At 38.5% G+C, this 17347-nt stretch overlaps 1 protein-coding gene across 9 annotated transcripts in view; it reads left to right on the forward strand.

Annotated features, from left to right (window-relative positions):
- LOC133427240 (focal adhesion kinase 1-like) overlaps nt 1-17347 on the forward strand; it is a 63578-nt gene that overhangs the window by 14696 nt on the left and 31535 nt on the right. For 6 of the 9 annotated variants that reach the window (XM_061716457.1, XM_061716452.1, XM_061716451.1 and 3 more), the window contains 15 exons: nt 4617-4897; nt 4977-5143; nt 7756-7843; nt 8600-8679; nt 9284-9346; nt 9467-9521; nt 9897-10037; nt 11214-11291; nt 12556-12663; nt 12965-13082; nt 13524-13554; nt 14005-14075; nt 14494-14511; nt 15097-15153; nt 16533-16553. In XM_061716457.1, coding sequence (XP_061572441.1) covers nt 4661-4897; nt 4977-5143; nt 7756-7843; nt 8600-8679; nt 9284-9346; nt 9467-9521; nt 9897-10037; nt 11214-11291; nt 12556-12663; nt 12965-13082; nt 13524-13554; nt 14005-14075; nt 14494-14511; nt 15097-15153; nt 16533-16553 — 1333 coding nt within the window. In that variant the 5' untranslated portion in view covers nt 4617-4660. The remainder of the gene's footprint in view (nt 1-4616; nt 4898-4976; nt 5144-7755; nt 7844-8599; nt 8680-9283; nt 9347-9466; nt 9522-9896; nt 10038-11213; nt 11292-12555; nt 12664-12964; nt 13083-13523; nt 13555-14004; nt 14076-14493; nt 14512-15096; nt 15154-16532; nt 16554-17347) is intronic. The other 3 variants (XM_061716455.1, XM_061716453.1, XM_061716456.1) reach the window with 3 other exon arrangements.

Consider the following 17347-nt stretch of genomic DNA (forward strand, 5'->3'; position numbering starts at 1 on the left):
TGATCAAGATAAAGATTGTTTCCTGATTGTCGTTGCAGGATAACTGCTTGCTAAGTATATGTAATAAATACATTATAACATAATATTGCTTAGCAGTCCATGACAGGCTCACAGCGTTTGGTTTTAATGGAATAAGAAAGACACTTAACCACAACAATTAGAAATGTATCTTGTGTAACTATTTACAACAGTATTTTTGTTTTGTTATGAATTTAGGACAGTGTAATTTGGTGAACTCTGAATTGTAACAACATTTGTATGTAGGGTAAGGACAAGAGTAACCATGGAACCTTACTTAAAGCATCCACTCACACAGGATTTAAGGATTTATGTTATCTTCTTTCCCCCTCTGTGTGATTGTGTAATGTATGTCTCTATACATAATAAGTACAAGCATTCATATAACCACACTCCCAAACTTAGCTGGTCCCTTATTCATAGATGTTTATAGGTATATAACTGGTCATTTGGTGTAGAGATGATGTGTGTCCTTGGTAAAGGATGGATAAATAGTGCAAGAGAAGAGGGGTGTGGGGTGGTCAGAGGGGATTATTGGAGGATCAGAGAAAGATGAGAGGCAGGAAGGAAGAGAAGTGGTTCAATAGGACAGGAGTATCAAATTGAGATAGAAGCCAGTAACTATTATGCCTGGAAGCATAACACAAGCGGCAAGAACAGTTTCAGAGGGGAAAAAAAGAGGTGGAGATGAAAACCAAGAAGATGGAAGAAGAGAAGAATGCAGGTAATTTGCTAGGTGAGGACTGAAATAAATGAAAAGAAAACGGAAGAATCAGCATCTGAGACTTTACAAAGTCAATGATAAAGTTAAAAGGACCAGTTAACCATCCTCAGTGCACTGATGTGGCCAGGGCTGAACAGTCGCCTGCTGTGGTTTAACAGGCTGGCTGTCACTCTGGAGCCACGGAGGGAGTGGTGGCGAGTGGGCTGCGCGTGTGTGTGTGTGTGTGTGTGTGTGTGTGTGTGTGTGTGTGTGTGTGTGTGTGTGTGTGTGTGTGTGTGTGTGTGTGTGTGTGTGTGTGTGTGTGTGTGTGTGTGTGTGTGTGTGTGTGTGTGTGTGTGTGTGTGTGTGTGTGTGTGTGTGTGTGTGTGTGTGTGTGTGTGTGTGTGTGTGTGTGTACTTAGTTTAATTAAGAAGGTTTAATTTGTTAGATATTTTGTAGTGTACTTTTTTCAAACATTAATTAATATTTTGTTAATGTAATTTTAACATATTTTGTAGATTTTGTATTGAAAGTATTAATTAGGAAATGTCCTTTTGCTGTGTTATGGTAGTGGGGAACACCCTGTTGAAGATGAGAGTGGACTGGAGTGCAGTTTAGTGGCTTTCTACACTCCCTAAAACTGGCTGCTACAGATATCTTTAGAAAGGGTGCTTTGTAGTATTTTCACTGTAGCCTGTCACAAATGTTTCATATCTCAGGAAAAATGGCATATGACCACTTCTTTTGTTTCAAGGATTTTTTTTTTTTTTTTACCGTAGTCAATCATTTTGTGCTTAGATACTATTGCAAGGGAACAAACAAAACAAAAACATTTACTTCAGGCACTTGATACAAAACAGATAGTCTGACAATAACACACACAGCTACTACTATGACACAGTGATGATAAAGCACATGTTCATGTCAAATGGAAACCTTTTTTCTAACATACTTGACTGTTCAAAAGCGGATAACACGAAGTACATTTGTAAATAAGCCGTGGATGTATCCAGATCCAGCTGTTCAGGCCACATGCAGAGGTGTGATGGGACTCATGCATATTTCTGTTTCCCACAACTTCATTCATAGTGTAACAGTGCACAACTGAAGTCAAGAGTGTCACAGTGAGAAGAGAAGATGTTTGTGTGAATTCCTAGTAGGGCTGCACGATTAATCGTTAAAAAAAATCGCGATCTCGATTCATGCTTGAACGCAATCTCATTTCCAAATGACGACGATTTAAAAAAAAAAAAAAAAAAAAAAAAAAAAAAATTTAAAGATGGCTGCATAAAAAAAGGACTAGGCCTATGTTCTAGGTTGTTGTAGTCCTGTCATGGTCAACTATCATGTTGTCATGTTTGTTATATTTTGTTAATGATTGTGGATTACATTTGGAGAAACATCTACCTTTCTCATCACCTGACACATATTGCACATAGATATTGTTAAAATTTTTATTGTTAAAATTATTTAAAGACAAGAGAGATGTTTATTGTTTTTATGTTCAATGTCAGCTGTTACAGCAAAAAGCAGCCAGAGGAATAATTTGTTGCCTCAGAACTACAGGATCTGTTACAAGTCCCCTTTCTGAAAGGGTGTTCAACTCAGGGAGGAACAAATATTGTTCAAAATTGTTATTATTGTTTAAATTATTCAAAGGTTTGTGTAAAGAAGACAAGAGATGTTTATTGTTATTATATTTTTGTTCAGCTGTTGCAAAGTTAAAGTAATAAGTGCAATAAATTTTATATTGGAAAAAAATCGTGAGAGAATCGTGATCTCAATTCTAAGCAAAAAAATCGTGATTCTCATTTTGTCCAGAATCGTGCAGCCCTAATTCCTAGGTCCACAAAGGGTATGGATGCATTCAAGTTGCTCTTGATTGTGAGCAAGTTCTTAGGTTTTTCCCCAGAGACTGATTTCAGATGTAAGCTGTAGAGTATAAAAGCTGCAGGTTGTGTGTCTTTAGTCGCAGAGATGCACTGACACTGAGCTGTATGAGATCACAAATCAACTGTTTCACTTTCTTTTTACGATTCTTATATCCAGTCTGTTACATAATGGAGTGTATTGGTTTATTTATTTATTTTTCCCAACATTCGTAGTGAAGAATCTGGCAAATCTGAAGTGTGTTGATGTCTGAATAATGATGTAGTTTACATCACAGAATGTATTTGGGATTTTATAGAAACCTTAATTGGATATCTTATTTGTTGCTAAACTCACAGCTGACTGTTAGTTTCATGTTTTGCCCAGAGAGCAGGTTACTGAGAACCAATCCCAAGTGACCACTCAGGATGCTCATGGGCTCGTATTTTATGGCAGGTGTTATCAAACGTGTGAATGAATTTAATGTTCACTTAACAGTAAGAGATCACCCTGGACCAGGGATGAAACCTGGTCTGACCATTTTCTTTCTTTAGGAGGTACAGTAGCTGATCAAGTAGTTGAAAGTCTTGATTCTACTTATTCTGCAATCTGTCCATTAAGGAGAACCAAAGAGGGATACTACAGTTTTATGGTTAAGCCTATTCATATTTATTTATTAATTTAACATGACACGGGCTGTGTCTCGTCTAACTTGCAATACTGAGAACTGAAGTATTCACTGCAATGACCTTGCACTGCAACTGTAATGTAATATAGTTATCTCAGTTGCAATCTTTGTAAGATGTTTATTGCCAATGATGATGATTTAAGCTTTTGACATCACACACACACACACACACACACACACACACACACACACACACACACACACACACAGGGTCAAATTTAGAAGCAAGGGAAAGGGATCCCAGTTCCTGTAATGATGATGATTGAACAAATCCATACAGGATATATAGATATGCATTCACAAGCTTAGAATAACAAACCAGGGCTAAATGCAAAGCTATGAAAGTGTGAATGGATGAGACAGAGGTAAAGACATTAAAATGTTCTTGTTCTTGCTTATTTCTGGTTTGTTTGTGTCTCTTATGTGCTGCTGCATTTTTATTGTGTTCTCAAGAATAAGAAATATTAAAGATAAAAGAAAAAAACACTTTTGCTTCCAGGATGCAGAATATGAAAAAATATTTTTGTCACAAGTGACAGACTTCTTTTGTTTGGGAATCTTTTTCTCAACTTTGAGCTTCACTGAAATCCCTTGCCCCATGTTACCATGAATAAACAGATATATTTAATTGATGTCAACTCATTGAGGTATATATGTCTAAGGGAAACACGAGTGCTGGGACACAGACATGGAATCATTGTTGACAAATAGACCAAACGTGATATGAATACCAGTTCAGGTTAGGTTTACATATAACACTGCTGGAAGGACTGACTGACTCCCTCACTTACAGGCTTTTGAACCTAAGGATTAACAAAATTGTTGACTTGGCTGATTTAGTCACTGGCTGTCAGCTTTTACTGCCGTATTTCCTGGTGTTTGAGAATTTATTTACATGTATCACAACCCCTGATATATATCTTTAACCAAATGGACTTACAGTCCATTAAGCCTTTTCTAACAGGTTCCTCCGTCTTTTGCTCGTTTATTGATTTCAGTTCTAGTATAAATGTCTATCTATTCCAATTTGTCTCACTGAAATTATCTTACAGTTACTACCTTATGCAGGTATATAGTTTCTTCTTTACCTGGACTTTTTTTCTCTTTATTTTGTGATTTATTCCATTGTATATGTTCATGATTGTTGCGTGTTTTGATCATAATTGAAAGGCTGTGGCTTTCAGATTTATTTTTCAAAAAAGATTGAGAAGATTTTTGATTTATTGCATTAGCTGTGGAATGCTTTTCTCACAAAAACATATCTTTTCTCTTACAGAAACAGGACACATTCTTCACAGATTACTGTGTTTTATAATAATTGTCTGCCTTATTTTTAGAATATGACGGCCAGCTAGCCCCAGCAGGACCATCTGAGTCAGGCATGGCATCGTCTTCCTACCTGGAACCTAGTCTCAATCACTCTGCAGCGGGTGGTTGTGGGGTCAAGTCTCGACCTGGAATGCCTGGTGGTCCTAGCACAAGCGGCTCTGCCGGAGGTCTAGAGCGGCCCCCAGGCTCCATGGACAAGGTTCTCAAGATCTTCCATTACTTTGAGACTAACAGCGAACCATGCACCTGGGCGAGTAATATCAGGCACGGAGATGCCACAGATGTCAGGGTAAGAAGCACAAACATTACTTGGCTGTAAAATCCTAAGTTGTTTCCTAACTGACTTTAATTTTCATTTGTTTCAACAGGGTGTTATCCAGAAGATAGCAGAAATCCACAAATTGCGCTGTGTGTCCTCTTTGGGCCTCCGCTTAACCCATTTGAAATCTGACGCTCTGCACTGGTTACACCCTGATTTGGGTGTGTCTCATGTTAGAGAGAAATATGAGAAAAAGCATCCCCAGGAGGAGTGGAGGTAAAACTCTCAGGATTCTCAGTTTTTGCTCTTTTTCTGCTCCCACCTGTCATCTCTGCCCATTCCTCTATTTGGAGTTGTAGAGCGTATTGTTGAAGTTTGCTCCAACTGACCCGAGACAGTCGAAATGTCACAGTTGTTAAAATCACGGCTTATTTTTGTTTGACTGTTTCTCTGGTGCTTTTGGGTTGATATGGCAAATTAAATGTAAAAAAAATAATAACTTACAGTCTTTTATTATTTCAATTCAGTTCTAACTACTTTATTTATTCCCAGAGAGAAATTAATAATTTAATAATTTGTACCTTACAAACTACTGCTAGATCCCTCTCATTAAGTCTCCATCCATCTGTCCAATGGGGATTAGAGCAGGTCTATTCCAGGGCCACACATCAGCGTATGAGAAATACAACATGCACCTTCTCAACCATTCTTAGGCCGCGTTCAGACTGCAGGCAAATCTGATATATATCTGATTCCTTCTCATATCCGATTTTCAGGGCTGACTGTCCACACTGTTTTTAGCAAGTGTCCATATCGGATATGGCTCTGTTCAGACTGGGCCACATCACTGACTGATCTGACGGGTTGCCGTAGCAACGACGTCGGAGCGCAGGCGTCACCCAGCGCGTGTATTGTGTGAAGTCATGTATTTCTTTTATATATATAAAAAATCCCAAAATATCTGTAGCCTACCGTTTCTGATTGGGTCGGCACTGCGCATCATTTTTAGACATAAAAATGAACGCATACCGCAGAAGTTGTGTGATCGGCGGAGGGACCCGGCGTCCCAGCAAAATGAGAAACAGAGAAAGGTGTTCAGAACAAAACCACCAGCAAACTAACAAACCAACCAACAAAGCTCAGAGTTAACAAAACGAACCAGCAATTAATAACTGGCAGCCCCGCTCCATAACCTGTCCTCCTAGGAGGAGAGGGGCTGACGGGCTGCAGGTTCAGGCTCACAGCGCGACTGAAGGCTGATTTATGGTTCCGCGTTACACCAACGCAGAGCCTACGGCGTAGGGTACGCGGCGACCCGCACCTACGTGGAAATGCGGTCTTTTTTTCTGCTATTAAAACATGACTTGTAATGTGAATTTGCAACACTTAAACTACAAATAATAGTTTTTGACGTGACATCAGAGATTGTACATGCTCTCTGTGAAAGGATGAGTAGCTCCACAACTGGAAATGGCCGGGTGGTTTGGAGCGTCTGGGACAGTCATATCCGATCTGAGTGTTTGGAGCTGTTCACACTGACACGCATCTGCCCAAATGAGATATGGATCGGATATGAAACTACCTCCTGGAGGTGGTTTCCATCTGGTTTGCAAAAATCGGATATCATGTGGTTTGGGACTGTTCAGACTTCAAAAGAGTCATCCAGTTTCAATCTGGATGGGCTAAAAATCGGATATTTGCCTGCAGTCTGAATGCGGCCTTATTGTTCAATATTTGAATAATGCTCGGTCCACTTTCCGCCTACATTCAAACTCTTCCTCCAGTTGGCCATTTTCAGCTGATATTGTTAACAGTTCTCCTTAAAATTCAATCTTTTGTCCGGCGTTTGATGTCAGACCAGAAGTCATTAAAATTGAAATGAATTCAACAGGAATGACTAAGATGGAGCAGAAGAGCTCTACCAGTTGTTGCAGCCTTTGTGCCTGAGAGGGCGGCAGAGCTGCAAGCCCACAGGAGTTTCTGCTGCTGCCAAGCTATTGTTAGAACAGCAGCAGCAGCAGCCCAGGGGATGGACTGACTCTGTCCCACTCCTTTCTCCTTCCCTTGCATCTTTTCTCTCATTCTTTCTTATGCATCTCAGTTATTTCACTTTGATCCTTCACTCCGTCGCTTCTTCTATGTGCCTGCCTTTTCCTGAAACACATTATTTTCTATCTGTTTGGTTCATTCATAATAGAAAAGAATGTTTTATTAATTTGGTCCTCAGCCTTCGTTATCTAACCTCAGGCTGGTAGCATCACATTTGCTTTGCGCTCACTACTCCTAACCCATTTCTCACAGCAGAATGTCACTCATGAACAAATAAGTCAGTGAAAAAAAAACATAATAATAATGAAATAACAGCCCCATGGATCTTTCTTTCACACAGCAGTGGGGAAGGAGTAATCGCTGGATTATTATTATTATTATATTTTATTATTTAATCCTTTATGACTTTCATTTAATTCACATAGCTGCAAATTACTGCAGAACATTTCACTGTTAATATAATGAGTAGAAAGGGCTACATCTTCCTCCTTCAAGTCTGTGTTTCATGTGCCTGTTTTGGCAAATGCTCATAGTTATACATATGAAATTTAACCTGACCCATTAGAACAGTGTTTCCCAATCCTGCTCCTCGAGTACCCCTGCCCTGAATGTGTTAAATGTTTCCATGCTTTAACACAAACCTGATAGACACAGCCGTGTCATAAACAGACTTGTGCAGACCTTGATGACAAGCCAATGAGGGCCGTGAATTAGAATCCGGTGTGTTGAAACAGGGAAACAACTAAAACATGCAGGGCAGGGGTACTCAAGGAACAGCGGGGAAAAACACTGCATTAAAGGGAAATTTCCCACTTTCCCATTCTCCCTGTCATTTGCAGGTACGAGCTACGGATACGGTACCTTCCTAAAGGTTATCTCAGCCATTTCTCTGAAGACAAACCTTCTCTCAACTACCTCTATCACCAGGTGAGGACACAGAGCTGCATCACATACCCCTTTTCCACCAAACCGGTTCCAGGGCTGTTTCGGGGCCAGTGCTGCGTTTGGAACCAGGTTTTCTGTTCCCACTGACAAAGAACTGGCTTTGGGCCAGAAAAGTGGTTCCAAGGTAGCAGCAACTCTTTGCTGGGCTAGAGAAAAGAACCGCTTACATAAGCGGAGTGGGACGGAGTTATTAAGACCAGCGGCAATTTCAAATAAGCAATGAATTAATATGGATGCAGCAAAGCAGCAGTGGTCTGTGGAGGAGACAACCTGTCTTTTAGCGATATGTTCCATGCGTGCTACGCGGATCAAGTCCATATTAGAGCAAATACGTTGTTGTTTCTTCAACTTTCGCCCCAATGCAAATGCAGGGACGTAACTGACGTTTGCGGTGACGTAATGACGTGGCTCCCCTTAGCACCCGAGCTATGAAAAAGCAAACCAGTTCTCAGCTGGTTCGCAAGTTCGTTTGACTTGTGAACCAGCACCAGCACTGGCCCAGAACCAGCCCTGGAACCGGTTTGGTGGAAAAGGGGCAACAGATGGCGCTTTTAAACTAGTACCTACTCAGCATTTGTTTGATATTATTGCATACTTTGTTTTACATTATAGCTGTGTAGATCTGCTTGATTGGTGACTTAGGCTACCATGTCATGTGTGACTGCACATTTTACATTAATAAAGTTTAGCTGTATCTTCTGCAATCATGTTAGTTTGTGTGTCTTTGTCTCTCTTTAGGTGAAGAGTGACTATATGCAGCATATAGCAGACCAGGTGGATCAAGATGTTGCACTGAAACTAGGCTGTTTGGAAATAAGGTGAGAAAACGCCCAAACACACGCATTACTTGTGTTTCCATTCAACTTTCAAGCAATTTTGAAACAACATCCTTGAAGATTTGTTTCAGGAGAGCAAATTTTACAGGAGAACAATTGAGAGGTTTAAGAAGGTAATTTACAAGGAACCCAGAAACTGACTTTGTTATGGTTGTTCTTTCACACAAGTGAGCACTTGCCAAAGGAAAGAAATGATCTTTCATGTGATTAGTTATTTTAAGTAAATTGATTGCAACACCAGATTTAAAAAAAAATTGTATTTGTTATTTATTTTCACAGTGGCTTTTTCAAAGACCTTGATGTCAATCAGCTCTTTAAAATAGGCCTAATCTAAGTCACCCTAACCTTTTTCTTTAGGATTTATCAATTCTTTTTAAATGTACCGCATGCATATAATCAATAATCGATTGAAACACGACTAATAACAACTGGTGTCTGCTTATTTGTGCCACATCAACTTAACTTCCACAACTATGTTCATGCTTTGAGCTTGTAAGTTGTTGCATAAATCATATACAGAATAAAATATTTTTCATTTCTTTTACCTGTTCATATAAAAATCTTCTTTTCTTTGCGATTCATACAGGAGGTTCTTTAGAGAGATGCCAGGCAATGCGCTGGATAAGAAGTCCAACTATGAGCTACTAGAGTAAGACTTGTAGTGTTCAGTCCACATTGTCATATTTGTTGCTTTTAATATTTTATCAATGTTTGTTTTGGTAAATTTGTAACTGTCCAAACATAAAAGTTGTTTTGTTGATATTTTTAGGAAAGATGTTGGTTTGAGAAGATTCTTCCCCAAAAGCCTGTTGGACTCCCTGAAGGTGAGGTTAAACCGCAGTAAAACACACAAGAACACACTTGGTTATTTTAATGTCACTCACTAATTGATAACAGAGCTCTCAAAATCAGAAATTATATATAGCCTTATAGACCTCAGTTCACGTGCTGGCTGAATTACAGCTGGCAGGTCGTTCAGTTGACTGCCAGGATGACAGATGCGATGACTGAAAGGATTTCTTGCTCAATGTCTGATTATCTGATTATGTTGAATTAAGTTTAACTTCCCGTCGTCAACTCGCAGCACGCTCCATCAGTTATTCGTTGTTCTTTTCATGGCTCTGAGCCAACGTCCTTCCAGCAATGCTCATCTCTCTCTGTAATGGGTTTTCTTTCTCCTCTTTGCCACTCTCTATCAGGCAAAGACTCTTCGTAAGCAGATCCAGCAGACCTTTAAGCAGTTTGCCAACCTCAATGATGAACAAAGCATCCACAAGTTCTTTGAGATACTCACTCCCATCTACCGCTTCGACAAGGAGTGCTTCAAATGTGCTTTAGGGGTAGGCTCACTGACAAGTATCAGCGATAATGTTGCATTCAAAGATCAATAAAGCGGAAGTGAAAGCTTTTAGTGTACACAAGATTGATGGCAAAATGTGTTTTTGCCAGTTAACATTTGTAATTTTATTTATTTTGGTCTAATTCTGGATCTGTGTTGATGTGATGCTGTTCTTATAGAGCAAACCCTATATATTTAGTGTATTGTGAAAATAGTTTGTTTACCCCACCCCCGAAAAAAAAGTCACACACTGATATTTAATTGAACCTCCTTTAGCTTTGATTACGGCATGCATTCGCTGTGGATTCTGATAAGTTCTTGCAGTGTCACAATATTTATTTCCACCCAGAACTGCACCATTTTTTATTTATCTATTTAGCCAATATCTTGTATTGATGATCATCAGACCACATTACCTTCTTCCATTGCTCCAGAGTCCAATCTTTATACTACCTAGCAAATTAAGGCCTTTTTTATTTTATTTTAAATTATTAATACAGTTAACCTCACTGATAAGTGGTTTTCTTAAAGCTGCACAACTGTTTAGTCCCGATCCCTTGACTTCCCCTCGCATTGTGTGGAAATGCTCTTGCTTTCACTATAAAATATAGTTTTAAAGTTCTACTGTTGTTGTTTTTGTTTGTTTTTTTTTGTTACGATTTAGATTTCACAGAACATTCAAGTTATCCCTGATTATGATTATTCAAGATATTCTTTCAAACCACATTTGGTTCTCAAAGATGATGGTGCTCCCACCATCCTTTCTGATTTTAAAAATGCGCTGGGCAGTTCTTAATCCAGTTTTAGTGGTTTCACCCATCTCCTTAAATGTTTTCTTTGCTAGATGCATGCTGCATTAATAATCAAACCCTTCTGAAATATATTTAACATCGTTTCCAGTACCCCAATATGTGTCTTCCAATGCTGTTGTTTAAGAAATTAGAAGCTACTCACTCTATCGGTTATGTTTAAATAATTTGTTGCCAGCTGAAACATAATCATTCATGTAGTAATTGTCCCATGGGAGGCTCATACCTATCTGCTGCGTTAAATCCAGGTGGTGACTATTTTTTTGGGGGGACAGTAAGTGCAGTTGAGAACAGATCAGTTGGAATTGTGTCGAGATGTGAAATACTGTATATTTGAATTCCCTATTTCTCCTATTTCTCCTTTCTAGTCTAGTTGGGTTATATCAGTAGAGTTGGCAATCGGACCAGAGGAAGGAATCAGCTACCTCACAGATAAGGGCTTGACGGTGAGTATGTGTGCAGTTGTTCACAAGGTGGTAATTAGTATTTTGAAGATCTTAAAAAGGCTTTCAGTATCTTTGTATCCTGTATATTTTAATTGGGAGGCCGTTAGCCACCCACCATTCTGACTTCTAATGTTCAGACTGTCTCCCAGGCAGATCTTTTCATCTGCACACTTGTTTTAATGAGTTTTGAAATGCCAAACAGGTCATGTGGTTTTATAAAACAGATGTAATGAGCCACAAAAAGTCAGACTACCTGTAGTGATTACTGGATTACGACATAATTGTGAAACTGAACAACTGGATTAAGCAGGTACTGCAGTAAGGACTCAAAGGAAGCAGGTACATACTAGTAAATCCAAATACTTAGACTGAATCTCTCCTTAAGAAGCTACACAAATGACAGCAGTTCAATTCAGAAATGCGTATTTGTATGAAAATGAAATCTCTTTATGGTAGAGGTGTGGGGGAAAAAAAACAATTCCCTTAAGTATTGTAATCATATTTAAGATTAAGAATTTTCCTGTAGAAAAATCCATTATTTATACTTTTTTTTTAGTTGTAATGCTGCTTTGCTGTGCTTTTGATTTTGGAATTTGGATTCATCACTGAATAGGACTTTGCTGCAGGGAAATTATGAGACATCTTAATATTTGTTGTTAGTTTCATCTTGTGAGGGATGGTTTGGAGACTACTCCTTGTCTTCTGAGAACATTCATGGACCATGTCCTTTTCACTTTTACTAATTGAAATGTTCGGTTCTTCGTATGCCCACTTTTAGAGATGTTCAGTGTAGCCATGATTTGTTGCTGAGAACGTTTGTCTGTCAGTACCATGTTTCCAACTATCACAGTGCTACTCGTAGACTCGTGACGCAATGCTGAAAAACATGAAGTGTAGTGTTCTACATTGAAGGCTGCAAGTGAATTGACTCAAACACATCTGTTTAATGGATACAACTCATGGATACATTTCATGAAATCTGTTTTGTTTGAAGATCTTAACATGATCAATGGTGCAGAATTGCATTATTAACGCATTATCTGACATGACAGGTAAAAATAGACTAAAATATTTCTTCAGTTTACTTGTTAAAAAAAGCGTGAAAACACCCTGCTTTATATAATGTTTGTTTGTTATGAACATTCCAACTTTATGATTAAGTTAAAGAAAAATACACTTTATACTGAGAATGGTATATCATTTTTTTTTTTCGCTCTCTCTCTCTCTCTCTCTTAAATATATGTATCCGTATTTGTCTCTGCAGCCTACACACTTGGCTAATTTTAATCAAGTACAGTCTATCCAGTACTCTGCTTTGGAAGAGAAGGACAGGAAAGGGATGCTGCAGCTGAACGTGGCAGGGGCTCCAGAGGTAAGAACATACTCATTCACTGGCCTTTTTCATTGGAGGGTAGCTTATTATGAAATATTACTTATTTAAAGTGGAGTAAGTCTTGTGTTGTACAAAAAGTGTTTGGAGCTAGCTGCTTGTGATTGAAGAGGATGTGTGCATCACTGCAACTGTATCAGTGTTGGGGAGTGTGCTCAGAGGGCCGTGTGCGTGGCCAGTGGTATGGGATGCAGTTCCCGATAAAGCTTTCATTGTGCCATTGTGAAGTAACTCCCTGTCCCACTCTTACACTAATCCCTCTGTGTTATGTGTGTGTGTGTAGCCACTTACTGTTACTACAGCATTGCTGACTACTGCAGAAAACATGGCTGACTTGATTGACGGATACTGTCGACTCGTCTCGTCAGTCACGCACTCCTTCATTGTCAGAGTCAATAAAGGTAGGTTGTACAAGTACTCTGTTATCATATTATACTCTTGTGTTGTTGTTTTTTAATCACCCAAGTTGCAATACTTTTAAGGGTTTTGCAGTAGGATACATAGTCACAGATTTGTGTGTAGTACCGCGAGCAACATTGTGATCATTTTTGTCTTTATTTCACTGGTAACAGTGACTTTTAAAAAGAGGAGGGAATTTACTTTATAGTAAAAATAGCATCCTGACTCAAATTTCAAACTGTGAGGTCTTACTGTTGCTAGTCAGGCTTTGTGCTTGTCATTTTGAATGATGATCATCCTGTGTGTGACTAGTTTTCTCTAAAAATAGCTATGGCTGCAAAGAAATGGAAATACTGTAGCTTAGTTAGGGCTAGCGTATATGTTTTTTTTTGTTTTTTTGTTTCTTTTTTTTTTTTATCATTTTGCATATTCTGTGTCTGCAGAGGGTGACAGAGCTCTTCCATCTATACCAAAGTAAGTAAAGTGATTTAATTCATTTTTGTGTACAATGTTGTTAGTTTTTTTTCACTTACAGTTTTCTGTCGGTGGTCTGGTAATGGATAAGAAAACTAGTCTGATTTACTTCACTTTATCAGAGAAACTTGTCCTTATTGGATTTTATTTTGTGATTTCACAAATTTTGTTCTGAGAAGAAGCTGATTAAGTGGAAATGTCACTTTTTAGCTTTTGCTTCCAGTTGAAGTAGTCCTTGAATTGTTAATAACATGAATTGAATACTTTTGCAATATATAAACGCACTCATGTGAGTTCTTAATTTGATCATTTTTAACAATGACAGGATATCCTTGTGCTTGCTTCCCCTGCTGTGTTAATATTTACGAATAATGGTTTATTCTGAATTCAAAGTAAAGTTAATAGGAGCAGGGTCCCTTAAGTAATTTTTCCCCTCCCTCTCTCAAACAGAGTTTCAAATCATGAGAAGCGGATGGAAAAACGGATGGATGGAGTACGAACACGAGCCGTTTGCATATCAGGTATAAGTCTTGTTTTCTCTTAGCCACTTGGTCTGCTGACTCTTCGCTTCCCTAGTCTCTGCTCTAAATGTCATGAATGACAGTAAGTGCTAAGCGTTAGATAAAGGGTTCATAGATATGCGTGCATCCCCAGTCTCCCTGATAAAGCCTCATCTGTGTGTGCAGTGAAGAGTCCTTGTCTGGCCAGATGTCCTGGTGGAGAGCTTTAGTCACTGTCACTCTGTCTCTGCTCTGACTGCCTACTGACCTCTGACTCACTTTTACATAGTTTGAAATGAAGATACTTTAAATGCGATAGTGCACTATTAATGATATAGTAAACCTTTCCTTTTTTCATCATACTAAGACTAATACTTTTCTCCCTTTTCTTTTTTCCCTGTAACACATTTTTCTTACATGCTGCATGTGGCTTTTACAGGTCACATTAGTGGCGATGGTAAACCTCATTCTTTCTATTTGTATAATTAGCGACCTGCTCCTTCTCTGCAATTGTATTAGACCGCATGTGTGGAAATCAATGTCAGTGTCTGTCAGTATATGCATGCAAGTGTTTGATTGTGACCCATGACTCAGGCTGATTTTTTTTTTTTTCTTCAGCTTGTTTCTCTGGAAAGAGAGAAGCTTCCTGTCCCTCCCCTTTGCTCTTTCTCTCTCACCATTGCATTGCTCTGCCCCTTGCCATGTGTGCATCTATTCAATAGTACATGAGCATTTCACCTGTTGTAATTATACTTTGAGTCTGTTATGGTGGCGGTCTTTCAAAAAGGTACTTGTCTCAAATGGTGAGGGGGTTTGTTAAAGTTTGCAACTTTTCGTCTCTTTGATTTCTTTAATTGCATGCAATGTTTGTGTTTGTGGGAGGTGGTAGTGATGGGTTGAATTGTTGATGAGACAAAAAGATGATGCAACTTGTGTCAACGATGTTCATCTTCTTCCTGAGTTTTCAATGTGATCTTGTTTCAACTCTGTTTTAATGTTTCTTGATTCTTTGTCCCTTTGTGACTTCATTCTGGCTCTGCAGAAACAGACGACTACGCTGAGATCATAGACGAGGAGGATACTTACACCATGCCTTCAAGTAAGCATGCAGATACACATGCAGTCAATTGGTGCAGGTCACTCGCGTGTCAGCGTGTGCTTCTCTACTCGTCAGTGAAAGATGTCAGGGTTTGCAGGGGATGTGCTTGCTGGTACTATAGATTATGTGTCTTGAGTGGCTATTATCATCTCAAGCAGTCTGCAAAGTAGCAAATTTTGCTTAGAGTTATTTGACTTTGATCTAGTTGGTCTTAATATTTCTGTCTCAATACCAGCTCATCATCTTTTGAAAAATATTAGTCACAAACGAAACCACACACAACTGAAAAAGACCTGAGGCTCATCATTTTGAAGCTGAGGAGGAAAAGTATTTAATTCAGACATTGATTTGAGTTCTTTTTACATTACTGTATAGAAGAATGATTTTGAGAAGAATGAAACTACATTTTCTTTAACCACATGCGGTTTTTGTATCTAGAAGAGGAAGTAGATTGAACCATGCCCTGTGTATTGTGGCTGCCATCAGCATTTATTTTGAGGAATTGACACAATTAGGTGGAAATATCTGCTTCTTCAGGTAATGTTGACGGATTCTCCGAATTATAGTCAACATTTACAGATGGTTTTGTATTGGGTTTATCACTCTTATCTCAGTGTTCAATGTGATGCTGTGATTGTAACTTTATTTTAAGTGATTGTACATGAAGGGTGACTGCTGTGGCCTCTCGGTAGTGCCTGTTCAGTTTCAACGGGTATATGAGGGATGTTCTTATTATTCTCACAGCTAAATTTACAACATTGAGAGGCAGAAAATATACGTTATATCACTTAAGCCTAATACGGGAAAAGGAGCTGAATTTTGAAAACATGTTTCACCTATTTTAAAATAATTTTCACACCTAAACTGCCACAAAATGTTGTGCAGCACATGCTCCATGCAGCAAATACTCAGCTTTGCTTTTTGACCTTTCATGTATTGCAGCTGTTACCACAGTCATACACACTTACAGTTATAACTCATTTAAATGCCATCACCGTGACAGTCAATAAATGACACACAGTTTAAAATGTAAAAAACTGGTAGAAAGACCATTTATCAGTGTTCATCTCTACATTAGTCTGTTGAAAATGTTGCATCTTTATTTTAGGTATTCAAATGAAAAATCCAGATATTGAGTTCTTTTCTAAATTAGCTTTTGGTGTTAGAAAATGGACCCCCCCCCCCCCCCCCAAATAAACAAACGTTTAACATTTTTAGTGAAGGGAAATTCCTTCAAAGAGTGTTTTTCACACACAGCTCCCCAAACCCATTTATGTCACTGACATTGACATGATTAATGAAGACAGCAGCAACAATTAATGGCTCTCTGTACTCACAGCTAGTTATCTCTGTCTCTTATCACTAACCCATTTTCCCAGAATACTATGGACTAGATCAAGGTAAAAATTGGAACATGCCATTGTGATGAAACTTTGATTTGGTGGTTGTTGTGATCCTTTTTATGTTTGCTTGCAACCTTAAATTAAAAGTCAGAATATTTTCTGCACCCTGTTGATTTGACCTCCCTCTGTTGATGTTTGGTGTTCTGTCAGTTTTTGATAAACTGGCGATAGTTAAAGAGCTGAATACCAGTTGAACATTAATCTTAGTTGTATTTAATATGTCTAAGGAAAAAGGAAAAAAAAAAAAATATATATATATATATATATTGTATCAATTATAATAAAAAAGATCAATGATAGTGTGAGCATCTTTTAAAAACTGTTTCCTGCAAACTAACAACATAGGAGCAGTTTAAAAAAAGAAAAACATCCTCTATATATAATTGAACCAGGCAAGTTGACTCAGAACATGTTCCTTTTTACAACTCTGGCCAGGAGAAGGAAGTGCAGCATGAGGGAACGTTTTAAATAGATGCATATAATTATATAATGTAAAAAATTTAAAACCTAAACCACTAACAAGCATGGTAGTCCAACTTCATTATTTAACCATGCCAGTAGATTTTCCTAACCTACATGGGCGACATTCAGAGGCAGAGCACAAATAAGAGCACAACAATTATGGCCAAGTGTACATTTTTGTGACTGTATGTTGCAGCCCATTTCCACATTTAGAACAGCCTCGCTGCAGGCTTTAACTGCCTGACGTTATTGTCTCTAAAAGTCGCACTCGTACTGGATTTGGACATCAGAGGTTATTATAAATTTGATTCCTGTGACTTGACATTTAT

This window comes from Cololabis saira, chromosome 3, assembly GCF_033807715.1.
Source record: "Cololabis saira isolate AMF1-May2022 chromosome 3, fColSai1.1, whole genome shotgun sequence".
Classification (NCBI taxonomy): Eukaryota; Metazoa; Chordata; class Actinopteri; order Beloniformes; family Belonidae; genus Cololabis; species Cololabis saira.